Consider the following 23,831-nt stretch of genomic DNA (forward strand, 5'->3'; position numbering starts at 1 on the left):
GTTGCAGGACGACAAAGTCCGAGTCGTCCAATAAGCCGGTAGAGACTGATCGCGCTTCCGCCCTGCAAAAACCCGGGCAGGCGACACGTTGAGACGAGTTTCAGCTGCAGAAGAGGAAGAGCATCACCTGCAGTCCGAGGCGTGGGAAACGCTGCCCAACTGGGTTTGGAAGCCCCGGAGGTAAGCGCAACTGGGGACCCTGGTGGCCTGATCCGGTGCTGAGTGCGAGGTAGCCTGTGCTCGGCTGAGCGCCAAGACTCGGCGGGGGGAAGAGTGGCGGATATTTCATCGTGGGGACGGCTGGGGCCAGGGAGATGACTGCGGCGGGGTAGCCGGCTGCAGCCAGGGCGTCCGAAGCTGCAACTGGCTGGGAGGCCCACTGAAGCCGGAGAACCCCTTCAGCACCCGGGAGTCGGGGGCAAGGCGGAGCCTTGACGTCACCTCCCCTCCCCCAGCCGCTCCTGGAAGGAGGAGTGGGGGAAAAAGAGGCAGAGATCCGCCGCAGTTGCCGGCCGTAACTCCTCTACTCGGCAGCTGGCTGCCTGGACATGTCCTGACAAACTTGGCTTCTCATCGAAGACCTTCACTTCTCTCTCCAGACCTCGTGCGCTCTCTCTCTCCACCTCTTTTGGTGCTCAAAGTTTCCCCGGGTCGGAAGCCACTGGAAATGCGACCACCTGAGTCCCGACTGCACTGGAGGATCACACTCTGGTTGGGGATATGCTGAAGATTCTAGGGAGGCAAACTTGGTACTTCGAGCCCGGCTCCTAACAAAAATCCGATCGGCGTGGGATATACCCAACTGCCGGGTACTGTAAGGAAGAGCACCGAGGACCGGGCTACTGTGGTGAGTTCTTTGTTCAGTGCATGCCTTGTAGAATTTAAGTTTAAACGTAAATGAAATAACGTGGGGGATATTTCAATGTAAGCGAGTGGCGGAATTCATGTGAATCTCGCCGGGTCTGCGCTTAGGGAACTGGACTCCCTTTATGGGGCGCGGGAATGAAAGACAAGCATGCGCAGCTTTTGGAATTCACAAAATACACACAGAGCGCTGTTCAAAAGAACTTGAGAAGCGAAGCCGTTTGTGCATTATTTTCAGTGTAACTTGTTATAGAAATGGTGCCCAGGGAGGGCGCGTTGGGGACTGGGTGATCTGCAGTGGCGCAGCGCCCTCTAGTCCGAGCACCGGGCAAGGCGCGCTCCCAGCTCCTAGCTCAGTGCAGACCTCGAACTTGGACCTGCTGGGCACACTAACGACGTGGACCAGACAGAGCTCGGTCGCTTCCATCACAGCCTTCATTTACACCGGTCCACACTTAATGCATTAACAAAAATCAGCTTGCTTGGACTGAGTGCAGAAGCCATGCTGAGGGGAAAAGGTTTTTAGGGGGAATAGTTCCCCCTTCCACCTAATTTCCACGAGGATCTGGGGACAGGGTCACGGATGGACCATATAAAGGATGTTCGTGGAACTTGAACTACACTTCTCTTCATGTGAAGGCAATTCGCTCGTAGCTAAAAAGGTATCTCCATTTCGTTTTGTTGGTGGCTGAAGGATTAGCAAAATGTGGCAGCTTAGGAGACTGACTGCATCTTTGCCTCTCAGTGGTTCCTGTAGAGACCGAGTGCAACTTCTTCTAGGCAGTGAGGGTTATCAGTTAGCCTGGATAGTGAGTATTCTTAAGATATTTTAGCCCTACTAAGCACTAATTAAATATTCATATATGTTTGAATATTTTTTAAATCAGGAATTCCTTTGTGCCACTTAGAAAATCCAGCGATTTAATGTTACCGAATAGTGTGTTTTTATACTTTTTATTGTTCTTTTCCTCTCCTAGCATGACTACCCCAGGCCCTCTCACATCCCCTCCCCCAACGGCTGGCTTTCTTGTGTGGTTGTGTTTTGTTGAGAGTTAAAATTCCGTCAGGGTCGCAAACCGGTTGAGCTTGGAGATCAGGTCGTTCTCTTTCTCGGCGTTCCAGGTATGGAACTGTGACCGTCACTGCGCGAGCACTTTGCGCAATTGGTAGCCGCGGCCAGAGTCTTTGGGTTATGATGATGCTCGTTTTTGCTGGGTGTTGTGAATTTGTGTGTGTTCCAAACAGTGAGCAGGGAATGGAGAGCTACAAATCAGCACACTCATTCTGCAGGCACTACTTTTTCTTCCTAAGCGTAACCTGCTAGGCATTGCTATTATCTTTATTTTTAGTCACCTTCCTTTAAGGTGGCTTAAGTGACTTTCACTCTGAGCCAAAGAAATGCTCTCTTAACTAGTCTCACTAGCCCCCGGCTGCCGTGCAGTTCGCCCTGCAGTCCCTTCCGCCTGCTCCTAGGGAAATCTGATCTCTTCGTCGTCGCGGCGTTAAAATGTTAGAGCCCCACAAACTTTCCGAGGTCAAGTCTCTTCTCTGGGCTGCGTCCCAAAGCGAGACTGGCTTCGACTGACTCCCGATTGCGCTTTCAGCTGGTACCTGGAGCACTGCCCACGCCGTGGATGGACTTGCAGCCCTGGGATGCGCTGGCTGGGCACTCGGGCGCCAGAGGGAGTTCTGCAAGTGGGGTGCCTGTTAGCCGGGGTCTCTCATTCTCGCTGGAGAACTTGTAGCCGTGGGGCCGGGATCTAGGACTGCGGGATCCTTGGTGTGGAATAAAGCGCTGAGAATGCGCCCAGGGAGGCTCAGCTGCTTTTAGTCCTACAGACCCGGGGATTGGGGGGCGTCTGTCCCAGAGGCCAGCGTTGGGGTTCACTGCCACAGTCCGGGAGGGTCTGAGGTCTAACCAAATCTGCACTAACAGGTCTCGGGAAAACTTGTGCACCCCCTGCCTCCACCCCCACCTCCACCCCCATCTCCGGCCTTAATGTGGATTTCAGGAGGAAGTAAATTCCGACCTAACTGCATTCCTTTCCAGACCCTCAGTAGTTTTTCACCCTGGTGGCTGCAGACTCGGAGCGAGGCTTTCAAATGCCGATTCGGGGATTTCCTGGAGGTTGGGAAAAGCCTAAAGAGAGGCTTGGCGGCGGCTGGGTGGGGAGGTGTCCCTAACGCCGTAGGTGACTTCTCCTCCCCCTTTACTGTCGTTTTTTTTTGGGGGGGGGAGATAAGCAAATGTTTCCCCTTTCCTAGCAGAGAGCATCCAATAAAATTCCGCGCAGCAGTAACAGGCGCAGCAGCCAGCTCGAAATTCTAGAACAGTCCCCAGACTGCCCCTCCCGCAGTACTACAAGCTCCCCGAGGGCGCTCGCTTCGGTGCACGCCGGGCTCCGTTCTTGGTAGTCCCCGGGCGCTTCTGTCCAGGGGCGGGGCCGGTCTCGAGCTGCGCGCACCGAATCCCGAAGTCTCGGGGCTGGAGAAACGAGAGCCGGCGCTGGTAGGCGTGGCCGCGGGCGGAGGGATACACACCGCGGGGCGCTGGGCGCGCGGACCAGACTGGACGCGGCGGGGCTTGGACGGCCGGCGGCGCCATGCGCACGTGCGAGTCCAGTGCGGCTCCCGGCACAGCGGTCTACCGCCGCCGGGCGCGCTGAGCACCCGGGCCGTGCGCCCCACCGCACCGCGGCTACTTGGAGCCAACTTTGCAGTAAGTTTGCTGCGGGTGGAGTGGAGCCCGGGGCCCGGGTTAGTGTCCTCCCACCCACGCTTCCCCGGCTGCACTGTGGCGGGGGCTGGAGCTCGTCTCCTTGCCCCACTCGCAGAGTTGAGTGACCGATCGCGGCTCCGGGATGCGGGGGCGGAGGGGTGGAGGGACCGGAGGGACGTGCGGGGAATGGTGATTGCGGAGTCGGGGGACGGGCGCCGCGGTTCCGGGACCAGCGCGGTACTCACCCAGCGCCGGTCTGTCTGACCCGGGAGCACGAGTGCTCGCTCCTGGTTCGACTCCCGTCTGCCTCGGCTTTGGAGTTTTTCCCCAAGTACTGAGATGAAAGCACAGCCGATTACTTGAGCGTGGGATCCTCGAAATGGAGCCGCAGAGTTTCTTAGATGTTCTGTGCCCGGAGGAGTGCAACGCCGAGGTTGAATGCGGCTCCTTTGCTAGGCTAAGCCGCGGGGAATTGTGCGGCCGGGCAGTTGTGTGTTCTCTGGAAGATAAACTTATGAGCTCTTTATTAAAGAGAGGGTCTGCCTCATAGTCCTCACCTTGCTTTATATTAGGCAGCTAACTTTTGGTTGTCTTGTAAGACTCCCACCCCCTACTGATGGGAATTGCAGGACCTTGGAAACAAGGAGACAATTGTGTGCTATAGCAAAGTAAATTCGCAAATATTTTCTGTGTAGTTAATTTTTTTTATGTGCCTGCTCTATGGTTTCATTAAGTGGCTTTTGTTAAGCAACTATCGAGTGCCTGGAAGATTTTTTTTAAACTGGGAATTTGCATAGAAAATTACTGTCAGAAAAGGTTTAAAAGGCATGTACTTAACTTTGCAAAAGTTGATTTCTGCTGCTTCGTGTAGTCTATATTTAATAGTTTAAAAACATTTTTATGTGCTAATACTAAGGAATGGTGATGTTTTCCACATCAGTCTGAGAGTGTTAGCCATGTTATTTAACCACATGTCCACGTACTCCCAGGTTCATTCTAGGTTATTGGGCATTGTGTCTTGGGAATCACTGTTCTGATCTAGCAGTGAGAACTTGCCCTCTCTCCTTTTTCAATATTTTATTTTAAGATAGATACTTAAAACATGATTTTTTTTAAAAAAAAGATGCAATTCCCAGTTTTGACTAAAGTAGTATTTTACAAGCTTAGTGTAAGTTTTATTTAGAAGTTTGCCTTTGTGTGCCCATTTCTTGAAAAATTAACATCTTAAATGAGCCAGGGTTTCCCCCCCACACCCCTTTAATCCTTACTGTGAAAGGAAGTAAGGTTATTAGGGGGCCTTCATAAAGTCATTTGGGCCACCTGTGAATTCATTTTTGAGGGTAAGAAGCCTCTAGACGTGACTTTATTGGGTTCACGGCATGTATCAGTAGACTGGTGGGTTACATTCATGCTAAAGAGGTGTGTTCAAAGCAGTAAGGCTTTCATCTGAATGGCTCCACCTTCCGAGCATACATCTTCAGATTGAGCTCTTGAGCCACCAATCTGGAGAAGCCATTTCCGTCTGTGTTAGAAGTGGAAGGGACCCAGGGGCCCCTCTACTTAATGCTCTTAGAACATTTTCCGGGACTGCTTATTTCCACCCAGGTCTGGCTGATTTTACAGAGACTCCAAACCAAATCAAGTTGGTACACTGTTGCCTCACATGCTGCCTAGGCGGCCGATTTGTACCCTGAAGGACCTTCATTCTAATCTTCATGCCTGGGAATTTACAGCAGAGAAGTATTCTCCTGAGCAGATTGTGTGGAAGATGAAACCAAGGACTGTCTTGGAAGTCTCACTTAATTGTGTAATTGCAGGTGTTTGTCCCTAGACCCTGGCAAGGTGTTTTCAAGCAATATGATATACATCATTTAAGATTCAAAACTGCTATTTCTCAAGTGGAGAAATAACAATAATTTAAAATATAAAATTTACTTTTATGGGTGTGTCGCCTGTTTGTATGTCCTGTGCCGTGTGTGTGCCTGGTTCCCTCAGAGGCTAGAAGGAATCCTCTGGAAATGGAGTTACAGATGGCAGTGAGTTCGCACATGGGTGCTGGGAATCGAAGCTGGGTCCTTGGAGAAGACCACCCAATGCTCTAAACCGCTGAGCCATCTCCAACCCTTTCCCGCAGTTTTAAAAAAAGCTCACCTTTTCCATTTAAATGCTTGTCAGATTCTTGCTTAATTCCAAGAGATCGTTGTATATGTGAAGGTAAACATATTGATTGCTTACATATTTTGTATAAGCCCCTTGGGAAATCAGTCATCATTTAATTTTTGTATTTTATAGAATGTTAAAGCATAGGGTTTTGTGACAAAGTTGCTCTGAGACACTGATGTGGTATCAACTCTAGCCAGTTCTGAAGGGTTTTGAAGTGGCTGTGACATCATTTTAGGCCGGGTAGAGCCACATAAAGGCCCACCATCTGCAATGCTGTTGCTGGCCCAGTGGCCTTGCCTAAATTTTCTGTTTAGGGGAAGAGAAACTTTCTTACAGCGCCCGTCTGTATATCCTTGCCGCTGTTTAATCTTACCTTCTCTTTTCCATTCCTAGTCCTTTATCCATCTGTCCAGCAACTGTGGGTCTTCTTTGCAAACATTGGGACTTAGGCTCAGTGCTCATTGGTCAGATTCCCAGCCCATAAAGAGCTGAAGTCCAGAGAGGGAGAAGTGTAGGAAATGCTCTGTTAGAATCAAAATAGTACATCACCACACTTGAACAAGATGGAGCACCTGGAGGAGGTAGGTTAGAACGAGTTCCTCACAACAGGGTGTGTGTGTGTGTGTGTGTGTGTGTGTGTGTGTGTGTGTGGCGGCAGGATACCAGGGAAAGGGAATGACAGTGGAAAATAGTATGTGGATTGTATGGCTTGATTGTGGCTTGCTGACTGGAGAGAAACGAGACCACAGCTGTGAGAAAACGAAACCCCTGGATCTGCTTCTGGTGTAGCTTCACTGGACTTGGCCACGGTCCTCTCTTGGCCAGGATGGCACACAGAACAATAAATGGTGGTGGTGGAAGTTGGCTTGTGAAGACTGGAGGGTAGTTTTTATAGGGCAAAGGTTAAGGACAAGGAAACAAGGAAATATTGCAGAGAAAGGTGAAGCCACCAAACTGTATTAGAAGAGTTTCATTTGCATCATCTTTTGGGTGGGAGGAGGTGTAGCTGTTGTGTTAGATCAGAGTCCTCAGACTCTGGTTGGAGTTCTGGGCCCAAGACAGTTTGGCTGGATCCAAGCCTGTGGGAAAGTGCCCCTTTAGTTTGAAGTAAGTGATATTGTGGTTGTATTAGAAAAGTAGGCAGAGTTCAGATTTATCAGAGTTCTTTGTAAAAACCTCGCGGGAATCTACCAAGTCAGAAGGCGCAGTGGTAGTGAGTGCTTGCTTCTCTTGCAGAGGACCCGAGTTCTGTTCCCAGCACCCACATTGGTGGCTTGCAACAGCTTATATATAACATGGCTGTTGGAGATGGAAGGTCTCCCACACAAGACTCCCACACAGATACATGTCCACACAGTTTGAGATAAAGTGCATCTTATAGAGAAGAATAAACTGAGCTAGCAGGCAGAGGAAGGGATGGTAAATCTTATTCAATTGAGGGTGTGATATCAGAAAGACGTTAGAGTAGGCTCAATGGGATGGGGTGAGAAAACAGTATTTCTTTTGTGTGTATGTGTTTGTGTGTGTGTGTGGTTTTTTGAGACAGGATTTCTCTGTAGCTTTGGAGCCTGTTCTGGAACTAGCTCTTGTAGACCAGGCTGGCCTTGAACTCAACAGAGATCCGCCTGCCTCTGCCTCCCGAGTGCTGGGATTAAAGGCATGTGCCACCACTGCCTGACTGAAAACAGTATTTCTAACATAGTTAAAATACCAAGTCTGAATAAGTACATGTATGAACCAGGTGGTAATGGCACAGGCGTGTGTGTGGGGGGAAGCAGTTCTGAGAAATTGAAACAAAAATTGACACATCCTCTCAGTCACATTTTTATAAATGGAGATTTGACAGTTTTATAAATGGAGCTTTGACAGCAGTAAAAGGCCATCTAAACTCTGAACTTGAGGGGCCAAGGGGCAAGAAGGGATGGGGGAGTGTGTCAGCAGGCTGTCAAGACTGTATTTCAGCTCCCCGACTTCACTCAGTTGGTTAATGCCAAGAGCGAGTGGGCTAGATTTCAGTTTTATGTCTTCTGGTCCCTTCCTTTGAGTTTGATTCCTTTGCGTGCAGATTTGAGCGAGGCAGGGGGAAATCAAGACTCTGCACTGGAACATAGGAAAGTACACTGGGCAAGGTGCTACTTTGCAGTGGGAAACCAGTGGCAAGATAGTCTCGCTTAGAGCAGACGGCACTTGGGGAAGACTGTTCTCTAGGGACGGGACAGGCCCGACTGAGCTGTGGGGTGTTTCTGTTGGACCCTCTGAAGAAGAGGTCTTTCAGGCGGCAGTGTATGTAGGGAGATGGGCTGGAAGGTTATGTTTGTCTTATTGTACTCTCATGTGAGTAAGGTACAGAGCATCAGTCGAGAATTGGGAAAGCGCACTGCCTTTTTGGTCCTTGTTTTTTAATGTGTTGTGGATTGCTTTTCTGTTTTAGGCATGTGGACAATGGGAAGGACGCAGGGTATTGGTTAGGGAGGTGAGTGGCATGAAGCATGACGTATGTATGTATGTATGTATGTATGTATGTATGTATGTATGTATGTGGGTTTGTGTATGCATGTGTATATAAAACATCTGGGAAGGTAAACACAGAAGGTCATTTGCCTTGACATTAGCTTGTGGTGCCTGAAGAAGCTGTGTGTTGCCAGGAAGGCCGTGAAGGATTTCTGTAAGGCATTTGAGGATAGCTGTGGTTTGGTGGGGGAGGGGGAGGAGGAAATGTGAAAATACGTCAAAGAAGTGCTGAGAATGCACTTTTGATTGAGATCTCTGCCAATATAAAAGAAAAATAAGGGTGTTAGTTGAAAGGAAACACAGGGTTGAGAGCCGTTTAGTTTTAAGCAGGGAGAAACCAGTGTTTATGGGCTCAGCGGAAGATTGCTGGGGGTTGGAGTTGCTTAGGGCTGAGCCCTAGAGCTGTGGAAGATGCAGGGGTTTATGGGAAAAGAGGATGGGGCTCCCCCATTCTCCCCGGAGAGGAAGGAAGGTGAGGGGCCCTCGCCCTGACTTTACTCTCCGTGGAGTGTCCCCCTTCCCGACCTGCCATTTAGCGAGGTGCCCGTACATGCACCTGAGCGCACAGGGAGCATAATTTGGCTCTTACCGAGGCTGTGCTAATTTGGGAGTGGAAGAAGTAGCCATGGTAATTGCCGCTTACTGTTCCACAGCATCCTGTAAATTATTTCTGTCTGCAGAGAGAAGCACATTAGGTGATAGGGAGTTAAAATCACAGGAGGCGAACAGCCTGTTTCTGTGGGCAAAGTTTGTCCTGGAACGTGGGTGTGACAGGCAGAGCAGGAGCAGCATCAGCGTGGATGGCCGCAGTCAAGATGAGGGGGAATCCGCAGATGCCGTGTCAGCCGAGACACCGTGCCCCCGGACCTGCTGTCTTGACTTCTGTCAGCCAGAAAAGCCGGCTTCATAGTTCTAATAGCCTTGTTCCCACAGATTCATGTACATAGTAAATTATATTTTAGGTACAGGTCATCAAAAACCGTGTTTGCCTTTCTTAGAGTGAGAACACATTTAACTTTTACTTTGGGGACCACTGAAATAGCCCAGTGGAGGTGTATATTTGTAAAATAGCCTGACGTCCTTGAGGTTGATTCCTAGCCCACGTGATAGAAGGAGAGAACTTAACCCCTACGCTTATCTGCTGACTTCCACGTACATCCTGTCACGTGCACTTAGCGCACCCACGCACGCACGCACGCACGCACTCAGGCATGCGCACTTGAGCACTCCCGCAAATATACTTTTTTGTTTGTTTGGAAGAGGCAAATTAGGGGAACGCTGGTTTTTCATTCTGAGGAGGGTGGCCGTTCTGCACTGTGTGTGCCAGGCCTGGTCTCAGACTGGAATCCGTTGCTGATCCTTTCAAAGTAATATTTGAAAGTCCTGCTGGAGTAGTCATCCTGTTTGCCTCTTGGATTGAAACGAAGAACATAGAAAGTTACCAGAAATAATTAATAAAAACCAAGCTGGAAGCTGCCTGTCTAGTTCTAGGTCCCCTCCCCCTTTACTGAAAATTCTGTGAACATGGGTTAAAAAACAAAGCAAAACTGATGTGTACTCAGAAAACAGATTCTGCTTGTGAGTTCTTCGTTGTTAGAACAGAAGCCCTTAGCTGGGCAGTGGTGGGGCATGCTTTTGATCCCAGCACTCTGGAGGCTGAGGCAGGTGGATCGCTGTGAGTTCGAGACCAGCCTGATCTACAGAGCGAGTTCTGGACAGACTCCAAAGCTACAGAGAAACCCTGTCTTGAAAAACCAGAAAACAAACAAACAAAACAAAAACAAACTAGAAACCCTTAGGATTACTGTCCTGCATAATTTATTAGAAAAGTGAACTTTAGTGCCTTTTGAATCTCCCCATTGTAAATATTTCCTGAAACCACCAATCGTTATAACTGGGTAACCGTCTTCTAGTTTGAGGGGAAGATACCTTTTCACTTCTCAATAATCTTACAGATCGTTAAATATTTTATAATGCACAGTAGTCTTTTAAAAAGTTCAATATTGTCTTCCTAATACATAGAGGATAAAAATGGCCAGTTGGTGTGTGTGAGGACGGTGACCTCTCTCTAAGGCATGGTGCTGAACAGGACTCACGAGTTTGAGGTGTTGCCATGACTCTGAAACATGGGAATTGCTTATAAAATCTTAAAATTTTTGGTGAAAACAGAGTCAGAAAAAGTTCCTCTTTTTAGGAGATACGGTTAATCCTACAGAAATTAGTAGTTATGGTCTCTGCACGGACGCTGTGTGCTGTTCATGAAGAAGATGCATTCGCAGCTCTTGGGACGTTTTACAGGAAGATATATGAGGATAGTTTAATTTTACCAGAAAAGTTATTTTTTTCATGTACATGTATGAGTTTTAGAACTCTATACTAAAGATGTTTAAGGGGACCCCAGGCTCCTTTCCTTTTCTTTTCTCCTTTGGTGAACTATAAATTAGGAGTTTCGACTTAATTATGAGTTCATGCCCTGCGACCTCCTTCTAAATATCCCTGGGCTCAGATGATTTTTGGAGTTTATTTTTTCTAAGTATGAAACTTAGATAATAACACACTTTTTAGACAGAATGGTGGGTCCTTTTCCTTCCCGTGTAACTGTTCCTCTTGCATAGAGTAACAGTTTGATCGTGAAGCCCAAGGCCACGGTTCTTTATTAATACTTCTGTAGGATCAATAATATCTTCTAAAAAGTGATTTTAAAAAAAATAATTATGTGATTGTATTTAGTAATTTCACCTAGTTACAGTGGTTTTCTGTGAGCAAACTCAGAGTTTAAAGAAAACAGACCGGTTGTAAATGCTAGTCAGAGCGGTCCAGAAAGTCACTTTGCCTGTGATACATCCTATGGCGTCCTGCGAATTGGTTATGGAGAGAGAAAGAGGGGTTTGGGGATCCTGAGAGGATCCGACGGGGAAATGTGATTGGCTCACTCCATGGGGAGAGGACAGCTGTAATGTTTATCGGCTGGGATTTCTCTTATGACTGAGAAGTTGGGAGGGAACCCCAGGGCCTCTCTGCAGTGCTGGGAAGGGCATCATGGCAGTGGCTGGCATAGGTTGAGTGTGCCCAAGTCTGGATGTTAGGCCTCAAGCTCTCAAAGAGACTGGTGTCTTGTTTCCCTGTTCCTATTTCTTACCTGTTCCTGTTTCCTCACCTACCTCAGGTGCTAATTTGACTCCTTTGCCTTTCCGTCTTCTACTCTTCCTGCCTCTGTCTTCACCAAGGCTCCTTGTTGTCTGGCTTCCAGGCCCTTCCTAGCTTTAAAGGCTGTCCTTATCCTGATGGTTTCTCAGATGAGTGCCTCCAGGCGGGAACCCTCCTACTTAAACCACAGCTGCCTGCTTGAAGGCTTTATTTGCACGGCCATGTGTGTTAGTCACCTGTCTGCTGCTGTGGTGGATATCTGAGGTAATCTACTTGGGCTGAGGAATGGTTCTTGATTTCTGTCCTTGGTCACTTTGTCCCTGTTCTTTGGCCCCCCGGAAGGCACAGACATCCTGGTGGGAAGCTGTGGAGAAGGTCTGTTTACCTCAGGGTGACTAGGAAGCAGAGAGGTGGGGTGGGGATGGGGAGAGAGGGAAAGGAGCTGAGGGTCTCAATAGCCCCCTTCAAGGTCTTGCCTTCAGTGACCAACCTCTGTTCTTTTAGACCCCATCATTTGGGGTTCCATCATTTCTCAAGGGTGCCACGGGCTAGCTACCAAGCCTTCGACAAGGCTTTGGGAGAACTCTTCTAAACGGCAGTAGTGGGGACATCTTGTAGTCATCTGAACTCTTGACCCTGTTTCCAGGCCTCCTGCTTTTGCCCTCCCACTCTGCCAGTAGCTATACCGTCTGTCCTCTTTGCTCAGTCCTTTCAGTCTCTCTCCTTCAGTTTCGCAGAGAACCCTGCGACAGCCGCCCTGTGACCACTCCTCTCCACCTCTGGCATCTGTCGTAATGGTTCAAGCTCCCTGGCTTCTCTCCTGTCTTATTGTAGCAGCCTCGGATTGGGGATACCCTCCCCTCCACTGTCTTTGTGCCATGCTGCCCACATCTCTCAACACTGATTCCGGAGAGACTCCTTCCGCAGTCAGCGACCACGCGGCCGTGCTCCAGATCCTCCCCCAGTTTCTCATTTTATTAGGAGTAAAATCTAGGGCCATAAAATGTGGTTGAGTAAATGGTAAGAATGGACAAATTAACCTCAGAGAATTCTCAGTTGTAGGCTACATTCTCCACCCGAGGAACAGTGGCTACCTTTTGGTCTCCTTCCCGAGAGGATCATACAGAAAAGTGGGTCAGGGAGAAAACGGATATGTCTCAGAAGAGGTGGGGACGAGGTCAGTGTCAGCAGCACTGGGAGGTCATGTGTGTCACTTGTATGATGTGTGGAAGATGACACTGGTCCTCTTCATGACAACCCCAATCTAATTATAAAATGTGACCAATTCCAGTGCATGGCGATGCTGGTTCCTTCACCTCCTGCTCTCGTGAGATTCTAGTGCGGAAACTCTGGAAATACTCTCTAAATCTAAGATGATTTCACAGTAAATCTCTTGGTGATTTTTTTCCCCCTCTCCCTGTCTCTGTCGCTGCCCTGCTGGGCTGCAGCCCCAGGGCTCTCTCAGCTGTTTTCCCATTCCACAGTGTCCTAGGGAACCCAGGCTTTACTTCTCAAAAATCTCACTCATGCTAAGCTTGAGAAATACATTTGGAAATGACTTTCCCCAGGCTCGTGTGCAGTCTCTTGCTGTGGGCTTCTTCTGAAGCCCTTACCCATCATCCACTGGGCTCTTTTTCTCTTCACGGCCTATTTGTCTTAGCGGGGAGTGCATCATCCATCAGGTGTGGGAAGTTGGGTTCACTTTCACTTGTTCAGCGCTGTCCCTGACTCTCAGGAGGTGGCCATTAAATATTTGTTGACGGACTTGACTTATATAATTAAAAGAGCAAGCAGATGATAAGGAAAATTAAACTAAAAATTAATACAGTACAGGATAAACGAATACATCCCCTTTCTGCTTATTCCTCTTCCCCCCAGATGTTGCCAGTGTGAGTTTTGTCAAGAATTTGTGAGACTCTGTCAAGAATTTTTCCCAGTTTGAAGCATGTTCATGTACATACACAGTTTTTCTTCCCTCCTTTGGCAAACGTGAATGGGATCAGTTAAGTTTTGCTAGCTCATATCTCTACATACCTATCGGTATGTTAAATACCACCTTATTTTTGATGGCTATGTAGTGTTTTATTTATACAACTAAGCAAACACTGAAGTGGTTACAGTGGAATCTTGATGTAATTGTTCTTCGTGAAGTAGAGCATACTAGCATTGTCTCCTAAAACATGCTAGCCTCATTTCTGTAGAATATCTTTCTTTTTATAGTCTCTAAAACACTTTCCTAACATGTACTTATATATTCCTAGTGTTTGGATTATGACCTCTGCCTTTCTTACTCTTTACGTCCTGGAAGTGCCAGTACTGGGTAGCGTGACCTTGACGCCTGCAGTTGAGCTGAATGGAACTTCTCTTTTTGTCTTGTTAAAATTACAGGGTTGTTTTTAATAAAAGTTCAAGTTACCTCAAATATTAGAAGTGGTGAACACATTGAGGTTTTTGTAGAGGTCGTTTTGGGAGAGGCTTTGGTTCTGTTCTGTAGTCCTCATTCCCCTGGAGGTCAGAGATGGGTGTGGTGTCCTGACTTGTCTGCTGAGGAGGAGGTGTGACGGTTGTACAGCAGGTGAGGGTGCCCGATGTGAACTCGATTCAGGATCAATTAAGCTGCTAATTGCTTTAGGCATCTCAGTTCTCTCCTTTCCCCCTCTGGTACAATGACGAATGGGGCAAGTTGGCAGAGGCTGAGTTAAGAGACTGTAAATTCATGTTGCCATACTCATTTTGCTGGGCTGTCAAGCCAGCCCTCCAGTCTGCTGTTTCTTTCACCTTAGCTAGCACTTAACAATTTATGCATATTCATTTAAGGGTTACTTTGCAAGGGTGCGTTTCGATGCTGTGCTGTCGGCGCTGGGAGTTTGTGAAGATGCATGGATTTTTTTTTCCCCCTGGATGAATTTGTTGCCATGGTAAAGAACAGCTGGTCGGGAGAAACTCCGTTCTCCGGGCAGCTCTCAGCCCCTTGAACCTGGCCTACCTTCCCACTTGTTGAAGGCCACCTTTTGTTCAGGCTCCTTCTTGCCCTCCCTTTGCCTTTCCGGAAGTTCTGCCTCCTTTCCCCCTGGAGTCGATGCTCGGATGTGTATTCAGAATTCGTCTGTGACTGGGGACCCCTGGGTAACAGGTTGTTCAGGGTTTTGAACAAGGGACACTGGCGGCAGGGATGCCAAAATGGCAATGCTCAGGTGAGATTTGCTTCTTTGCCCTAGGAAGAGCTATCACCTGTTCAGGTTTTCATATTATGAAGTGACCTTTTACTGTGTGCTCACATTAGTGTTTAGAAATTACTTGGGCACAAATTTGATGGTAGTGATTACTGTAATTCCTTCAAATAGTTTTATAGTACTAAATGAGACAGTAAAGACAGGATGTAGGGAGTGAACTTAATTATTTTTATGAAGAAATAACTTGAGGATAAAATTTGAAATGAGATTGGAAGGTATCATTATACCGGAGCCTGTAAAAGCACCATTTCGGACTTTTTCTTAGAAGCTTTGCATGTTTGCAATACTGTGTTAGCACAAGTCCATAAGCTTCCCTGGCTTGGTGACACATGCTTGTCATTGTAGCCCTGTGAGATGGAGGCAAGAGGACCAGTCCATCCTCAGCTACATAATGAGTGTGAGGCCAGCTTGGGTGACATGAAACCCTGTTCCAAAGAATCCCCCCCACCCATGAAAATTAGTTCATAAGATTTTAAAAATGTAATTCCTGCTGTGTAAGAGATGATATAAGTACCCATTGCCTGTCTTTTCAAAAACTGATGTTTCTGTTTGCTCTGACGACTTAAGTATAACAATAAAACCCAGGGCTAGAGAGATGGGTCAATGGTTAAGAGCACTGCTCTTGCAGAGGACTTGGATTCTTGGGTTCAAATCCTAACACCCACATAGCAGCTAACAACCATCTGTAACTATTTCCAGGGCATCTGACATCCTCTTCTTTAGGCACTGCCTACCTAGGCACAAATAACACACCTCTTCACAAGCTTACACACTTATACACATGGAAGCAATAATAACAAGAAACAGATTGCTGTCAGGCATATTTCTAGACTTGTTAGGGTGTTGATGTTTATACTGGAAAGCATTTGCTCATATTCTGTGTAGGTGGGAAATGCTTCCTTACATGTGTAAGGGCTTAACTTTGTAACTTACTCCTGTTTTATTTCCCCAAGTAACACTTCTTACTTCTCCTGTTACAGGTGGCCAAGAATTAAACCATGGGGAGACCCTTGGCCTTGTCTCTGCTTCTGCTCCTCTTCCTCCAGCATTTTGGAGATAGTGATGGAAGCCACAGACTTGAACCGACTTCTCTACAGTTTACACACTTGCAGTACAACGTCACTGTGCACGAAAACTCCGCCGCGAAAACCTACGTTGGCCACCCTAGGAAGATGGGCATCTACATCTCAGACCCCTCGTGGGACATACGGTACAAAATCATCTCAGGGGACAGTGAAAACCTGTTCAAAGCTGAAGAGTACGTTCTTGGAGACTTTTGCTTTCTAAGAATAAGGACCAAAGGAGGAAATACAGCTATCCTGAATCGAGAAGTGAGAGACCACTACACACTGATAATCAAAGCGGTTGAAAGGAACACCAATGCGGAGGCCCGAGCCAAGGTCAGGGTGCAAGTGCTGGATACAAACGACCTACGGCCGCTATTCTCGCCCACCTCTTACAGCGTATCTCTGCCTGAAAACACAGCCATAAGGACCAGTATTGCGAGGGTTAGTGCCACGGATGCGGATATCGGAACCAACGGGGAATTTTACTACAGTTTCAAAGACCGAACCGACATGTTTGCTATCCACCCAACGAGCGGCGTGGTCGTCTTGACTGGCAGGCTCGATTTCCTAGAGACCCGGCTCTATGAGCTGGAGATCCTGGCTGTGGACCGGGGCATGAAATTGTACGGTAGCAGTGGGATCAGCAGCATGGCCAAGCTGACGGTTCATGTGGAACAGGCCAACGAGTGTGCTCCCGCGATAACAGCTGTGACGTTATCGCCCTCTGAGCTGGACAAGGACCCAACATATGCCATTGTCACTGTGGAGGACTGTGATCAGGGTGCCAATGGGGAGATAGCATCTTTAAGCATTGTGGCTGGCGACCTTCTGCAGCAGTTTAAAACAGTGAGGTCTTTCCCAGGGAGTAAAGCATTCAAAGTCAAAGCCATCGGGGGCATCGATTGGGACAGTCATCCTTACGGCTTCAATCTGACACTACAGGCTAAAGACAAAGGGACTCCTCCCCAGTTTTCCCCAGTGAAAGTCATTCATGTCGTTTCTCCACAGTTCAGAGCTGGGCCGGTAAAGTTTGAAATGGATGTTTACAGAGCTGAGATCAGTGAATTCGCTCCTCCACATACACCCGTGGTCCTAATCAAAGCCATCCCTAGCTATTCCCATCTGAGGTATGTCTTTAAAAGTACCCCTGCAAAAACAAAATTCAGTTTAAATCACAACACGGGCCTCATTTCCATTTTGGAACCAATTAAAAGGCAGCATACACCCCACTTTGAACTCGAAGTGACAACAAGTGACAGAAAAGCTTCCACCAAAGTCATGGTGAAAGTCGTAGGCACCAACAGCAACCCCCCTGAGTTTACACAGACCACATACAAAGCCTCCTTCGATGAGAACGCACGCATCGGTACTACCGTGATGAGGGTCAGCGCAGTAGACCCCGATGAGGGCGAGAACGGCTACGTGACCTACAGTATAGCAAACCTGAATCACGTGCCCTTCGTCATTGACCACTTCACCGGTGCTGTGAGTACTTCGGAGAACCTCGACTATGAACTGATGCCTCGAGTTTACACGCTAAGGATTCGGGCTTCTGACTGGGGCTTGCCATACCGCCGGGAAGTTGAGGTCCTCGCTACGATGACTCTCAATAACCTGAATGACAACACCCCCTTGTTTGAGAAGATTAACTGTGAAGGGACAATTCCCAGAGACCTAGGCGTCGGGGAGCAGATAACCACCGTTTCTGCTATTGATGCCGACGAGCTTCAGTTGGTGCGCTACCAGATTGAGGCTGGAAATGAGCTGGGTTTGTTTGACTTAAACCCCAGCTCTGGGGTACTGTCATTAAAACACTCGCTCTTGGAAGGCTTGGGTGCGAAGGTTTCTTTTCACAGTTTGAGAATGACAGCTACCGATGGAGAAAATTTTGCCACACCATTGTACATCAACCTAACGGTGGCTGCCAGTCGCAAGCCAGTCAACTTGCGGTGTGAAGAGACCGGCGTTGCCAAAATGCTGGCAGAGAAGCTTCTGCAGGCAAATAAATTACACAGCCAGGAGGAGGCGGAGGATATTTTCTTTGATTCTCACTCTGTCAACGCCCATGCCCCACAGTTTAGGAGTACTCTGCCGACTGGAATTGAGGTAAAGGAGAACCTCCCTGTGGGTGCCAACATAGTTTTCATGAACGCTACTGACCTGGACTCTGGCTTCAATGGAAAGCTTGTCTACGCCATCTCTGGAGGAAATGACGACAGTTGCTTTATTATTGACATGGAAACAGGCATGCTGAAAGTCTTGTCTCCACTTGACCGTGAAGTAACAGACAAATACACCCTGAATATTACCGTGTATGACCTTGGTATACCCCAGAGGGCCGCGTGGCGTCTTCTGGATGTCACGGTTCTGGACGCCAATGATAATCCGCCTGAGTTTTTACAGGAGAGCTACTTCGTCGAAGTGAGCGAAGACAAGGGGATAAATAGTGACATCATCCAGGTGGAAGCCACCGATAAAGATCTGGGCCCCAGTGGACATGTGAGGTACTCCATTCTCACAGACACAGATAAGTTTTCAATTGACAGCGCCACTGGCGTGGTGAAAATCATCCGGCCTTTGGATCGTGAGGTGCAGCCTGTGCATTACTTGAAGATTGAGGCCAGGGACCAAGCCACGGAAGAACCTCGGTTGTTTTCCACCGTGCTTCTGAAAGTGTCCCTAGAGGACGTTAATGACAACCCACCTAAGTTCATTCCACCTAATTACTCTGTGAAAGTTCGAGAAGATTTGCCAGAAGGAACCATAATCATGTGGCTAGAAGCCTATGATCCTGACGTAGGTCAGTCCAGTCAGGTGAGATACAGTCTCCTGGACCACGGAGAAGGCCACTTTGATGTGGATAAACTCAGTGGAGCGGTTAGAATTGTCCAGCAGCTGGACTTTGAGAAGAAGCAAGTATATAATCTCACCGTAAGGGCCAAAGATAAAGGGAAGCCAGTGTCTCTGTCTTCCACGTGCTACGTGGAGGTTGAGGTCATTGACATGAATGAGAACCTGCACTCGCCAGTGTTTTCCAGCTTCGTGGAGAAGGGCGTCGTGAAAGAAGATGTCCCTATTGGCTCCTCAGTAATGACTGTGTCGGCTCACGATGAGGACACTGGGAGAGATGGAGAGATCCGCTATTCCATTAGAGATGGTTCTGGTGTTGGTGTCTTCAGGATAGATGAAGTAACAGGCAAGTACCATTATCACTTTCATTGGCTATTGTTCCTTCTATCTCCTCGCATCTCTGCTTCATAATTCCTAGTTGGTTTCTGTTAGGGCTCAGCATTGAAGTACATAAATGTGTTTCTGTCCTTTCGGGCCCTGAAGATCTATGAGGAACTGAAGGATTAAATGTACATAAGAGGAGTAAAAGAAAATTGAAATCGTTACCACTGATACTGATCTCTTAAGTTTGTACTCTGTTATCAAGATCATCATTGTGGTTTTGTAGTAACTTTGATGAGGATTCTGGTTAAGGTGTTACATGGTGTTAGGGTTGCATGCTGGTACAGTAACATCAACACCATTTGGCATGCCATCTAGGGGGTGTTGCACACCTGCAAAATTATGCAATGTACCCAAACTTTTATGTGCGAAAACTTCTTTAGCATCTGTTTTACTCCCTCTGGGATTTGAGAGGCCATTGTCGGGTAGGGGACTTTTGAACTGGGGAGACCTGGCTTGCAGCTGCCTCTTTCAGTCATGATCTTAGACACATGAAACACATCTTAAAGTTCTTTTTATTTATAAGATGAAGACATTCAGTTTCTTTTATTTATTTATTTTTTTGTTGCTATACTTCTTTTAATGTTATGGGCATTGAACCTAGTAAATTCTGCATGCTAGGCCTGGTATATCCTCAAGGCTTATGCGTGAAAGTAGTAAGGTAACATGTTGGATTTATTCATATTTCTTTTAGAAATGGTAGCAGTGTTTTTGCTACAATATGCTTTTTTCCAGAGTACAGCTCTAAAACTGGAATCTCCAGGAAAGCCAATTCTTTAGTATGTACTGGTTTTCTCTGGGTGCACATATTCTGTACAAGTCAGTGTTCTAATGGGGTATGAGCTTTATAGGGCAGGCATTTTCTGCCACCATCTAGCCCAAAGTGCCTAGTGTACAGAAACTGTCCAGTAAACAGTACTGTAATAAGTTGGTAAATTGAGGAAGTCCTTAGCTCTGACTACCTTGCCCCCTGAGTATGCTAAACAAAGGGAAACTAGATGTTCTAGCACCAGTTGGGGCTAGGTGGGCCTCAGTTCACAGATCTATGTCATCGGAGACTGCACTTTCGTTTCCCGGCCACCCTGACCTGAATAATCACACAGAAACTATATTAATTATAACACTGCTTGACCAATGGCCTAGGCATATTCCTAGCTATCTCTTATATCTTAAATTAACCCATTTCTATTAATCTATATGTATCACCACGATGCTGTGGCCTACCGGTAATGTTCCAGCATCTTTCTTCTGCAGCTACATGGCGTCTTCCTGACTCTGCTTTCTTTCTCCCTGCATTCAGTTTCGTTTTCCCCGCCTAGCTCTGTTCTGTCCTGCTATAGGCCAAAGCAGCTTCTTTATTAACCAGTGGTAATAAAACATTTACAGCGTACAGAGGGGAATTCCACATCTGATCATCCATTCTAAAGGGACCTTTGTTATATTAAAGACTGTTATGGTAAAGATTGGTATTATGGCTAATATCCTACGGGCTTTTGTTGATGTTTTTAGCCATAATTCACCCTAGAACTTATACTGCCATCTAAGGGTGCACAGCATGTGGAAATACAGGCTTTTTTTAAAATTATGTTTTCTATTAATTCAAGGGGGTTTCCCCTAATTGATTATATTTCACTAGCATCGCTCGTGCAGACTTCTCAGGATTACTTAAAGACAGAGGAAAATGGCATAATCGATAGTGTTGGTAAACAGTTTCCTGAAAAATAGACTCATTTTTGGGTTGTGCGTGTCCTGCTGTCCAATGGAAATTAGAATTTCTGGTCTGGTAATGATATAGAAAAACACTCATAATTTTAGGCTGAAATGAATGGTTTTCCTGTAAATTTCCCACCCAGGAACAGTTATTCTCACCTCCTTTCTTTCTTTTTTATTCTTCTCTCAACATAAATTTCAAAGCCTATAACGAGCTGTTAGAAGTTAAAGTTGAGTCAGAAAATATAATTTGAGTCCTAATTTGCATTTTCTTCATCTCTTCGTGACTTGCATTATGAACACTGCCTTTTGGCTGTTTTTTTTTTTTTTTTGGTGAAAATAGCTTTTATTGCTGTTTCTAAAGGACCATGAAGAAACTGGTATTTTACACCTATAAGGGATGGAGTTGTTCCTGCTGCCAAATGGGGAGCAGGAGGAGACAGCTCGGCAAACAGGATGACATCCTGAAATAGGTCCATAGTAGCCTTGCAGCCGCAAGGAGGGGCCTGAGTTTTTCCAGTGATAATTTAGTGGTAATTTAGGGAAGGTCGGGGAGGCACAGGGATTCTGGGTGGTGAGGTTGGTTAGTGTGCGGGAGACTCTTACCTGTGTCTATAGTGATATTTTAAGGTATGAGAAAAGCCGGGACTTTCTAAGTCATTATTCAGTGCCTCTTGTTCTACAAAGGCGTATTCTCCCTGTGGGATAGATACGTGGTTATGCATCTGAAGTCGTCTGAGTGACGCACTAGTTAGACATTTGGACCACCGTATTTAAAGATGTAAGGTGGGCAGTAAAATTATCTGACCTAGTTACTCTGTAGATTTCTAGATAGGACAGTTGGTATTAAGTGTTCATTTTCTTCAGGAAAAATATGCACATTTTATGTGTAGAAATGCTGACAGTAAGGATATGGGGTAAATTGCTTGATATGTAAGCATGAGGCCTTGAGTTTGAATTCCCAACATCCTTGTTAAAAAGCTGGATGTGGAAGCCTGGCAGTGGTGGCACACACCTTTAATTCCAGCACTCGGGAGGCAGAGGCAGGTAGATCTCTGTGAGTTCGAGACCAGCCTGGTTTATAAGAGCTCGTTCCAGGACTGACTCCAAAGTTACAGCAAAACCCTGTCTGGAAAAACAAAACCAAAAAAACCCCAACCAAGCAACCAAACAAACAACAGGGTGTGGGAGCCTTTGTCTGTAACCCTAGTCCTCAGGAGACAGATTCAGGTAGAGCGCTTTCTCTGGCCAGCCTAGCCAAGTGGCTGGACTCCAGATTCAGTGAGAGACCCTGCACCCACTTCCCCCAAATAAGATGAATTCCTGCAAGGTGTCTCATAGGTAAAGGCTTTGCACCACGCCTAACAACCGGAGTTCAGTCTCTGGGACGCATGGTAGGAGAGTACTAATGCCTGTCCGTTGTCGTCTGACCTCCGTGTGGGTACTGTAGCATGGTTCCTCTTCTCTCTCCAAAATCAATACATGTTAAAATAAGAAAATAAAGTAGAGAGAGATTGAGAAACACACCCAGTGGCCTCTACACGCACGCGTACACAGCTGTACTTGTACCTGCATTCGTGTGCATGCACACGTGCACCGTAAACACATACACACAGCTAATATTAGCAAGCTGATTTCTTTTTTAATTTGTCCAGTATAGAAGTAGAAAAAGATTCCTGTCTACTGAAGAAAAGTAGGGGCAATTGGGGAAGCCTGGGAACCTCACAGAAGACAGTCCCAAAATGCAAGTCAACTGGAGGCAGAATGGCCGAAGTCAGGCTAGCCCTTGGCTCCTGGCCTATTTCCACTGCGTCTACTTCCTCTAACGCTGGTGCATTTGATGTTGCGCTGAGTGATCAGGACCTATGCGGGGCCACCGCGCTGGTTAGTTTCTGTCACCTTGACACCAGCTAGAGCCACCATTGAAGATATGCCTCCATCTGATTGGCCTGTGCGTATATCTGTGGGACCATTTTCTGGACTGTTGATAGATGTGGGAGAGCCACACCCACTGTGGGTGTGGCCACCGCAACGCAGGTGATCCTGAGTTGTGTAACAAAGTGGGCTGAGCCAGTCACAGGAAGCCAGCCCGGGCAGTGTTCCTACACGGTCTCCCAAGCTCGAGCAGTGTTCCTTCCTACCTGGTGTCTCGAGCAAGAACAGTGGTGTTCCTACATGGTCTCTCCCTCAGTTCCTCGCTCCAGGTTCCTGCTCCGACTTCCTTCACTGATGGAGAGTGCCCTGGAAGTGGAAGATGTAGCAAATCCTATTGCCGAGTTGCCTTTGGTCAGTGTTTTATCACAGCAGCGGAGACACTAAGTAGGACAGCTGGTTTTGGCTCTGGAGATGAAGATCCTGTCTACTTATCAGTCTGCTTCTTGCCTTTGGCGTTCAACTGCTCGTGCTGCTTTAGTAACCGGACCAGATTTTTGTGGAGGCTTAACCATTTCAAAACTACCAAGTATGCATATCCTTATGTACTTCTCACAGGCCAGAGAAGAGTGTCGCTGCCTGACTTGAATTTTTGCTCTGTTTAAGATTCCTCTCTTTATCTGCTTCAGTTTCAAACACCCACAAAGACAGTAATTAAAAAAAAAATTCTATGGTCTACCTAAAGTGTGTCCCCACATACACAATCCTATTAGCTGTGAGTTTCATACATATTTTGCTAATTGCTTTGCAGGGAGGTAATCTGTAGTTGCAGCGTGGGGGTGACAGCCGCGTGTCTGTCTGTTCTCCTGTATGTTTTTCTGAGCAGCTTCTGGGGCTCAGCTGCTCTCAGGGATCCTCATCTTCATGACCACTCTGCCCCCTGAGGTTTGCAAGGGTAGAGCCTTGTGTGGAAAAGCTACTTGGAAAGCCAGTCCTCTCCCAGTGCCAATTTGCAGAGCTCTAATTACGGCTTTTGAAACCAGCGAAGGGACTGGGAAAGTGGCAAGTAGGGAAAGCCTATGCCACTTAGACTTGAGTTTGCATCCCAGCACCCATGCAGGTCAGTGCAATCAGGGCGGGGCTGGCTCCTAGCCCAGTGTCAGGGTGCGGCAGAGATGGCAGCGCCTTGAAACTCATTGGAACTCACATGGTAGACGGAGAGAACAGAGCCCTGTAAGGTGTCCTTCGACCTCCTCCATGTGGGTACTCTAGGATGGTCCTCTTCTCCCTTGACCAAATAAATAGATGTTTAAA

General features: G+C 47.2%; 1 protein-coding gene across 8 annotated transcripts in view; it reads left to right on the forward strand.

Annotated features, from left to right (window-relative positions):
• Positions 1-355: 355 nt before the first annotated feature.
• The window catches only part of Fat1 (FAT atypical cadherin 1), a 117,123-nt gene continuing 93,647 nt past the window's right edge, over positions 356-23,831 (forward strand). For 7 of the 8 annotated variants that reach the window (XR_012911863.1, XM_075986628.1, XM_075986630.1 and 4 more), the window contains exons 1-2: positions 3,465-3,583; positions 15,618-18,900. Coding sequence is in view for 7 of the 8 variants with exons in the window: in XM_075986628.1 (XP_075842743.1) it covers positions 15,636-18,900 (3,265 nt within the window). In the remaining variant the exon portion in view is untranslated. Of the gene's footprint in view, positions 848-3,464; positions 3,584-15,617; positions 18,901-23,831 lie in introns of those variants that run through there. The other variant, XM_075986625.1, reaches the window with a different exon arrangement.

The sequence above is a fragment of the Microtus pennsylvanicus genome, chromosome 9, assembly GCF_037038515.1.
Source record: "Microtus pennsylvanicus isolate mMicPen1 chromosome 9, mMicPen1.hap1, whole genome shotgun sequence".
Taxonomy (NCBI): domain Eukaryota; kingdom Metazoa; phylum Chordata; class Mammalia; order Rodentia; family Cricetidae; genus Microtus; species Microtus pennsylvanicus.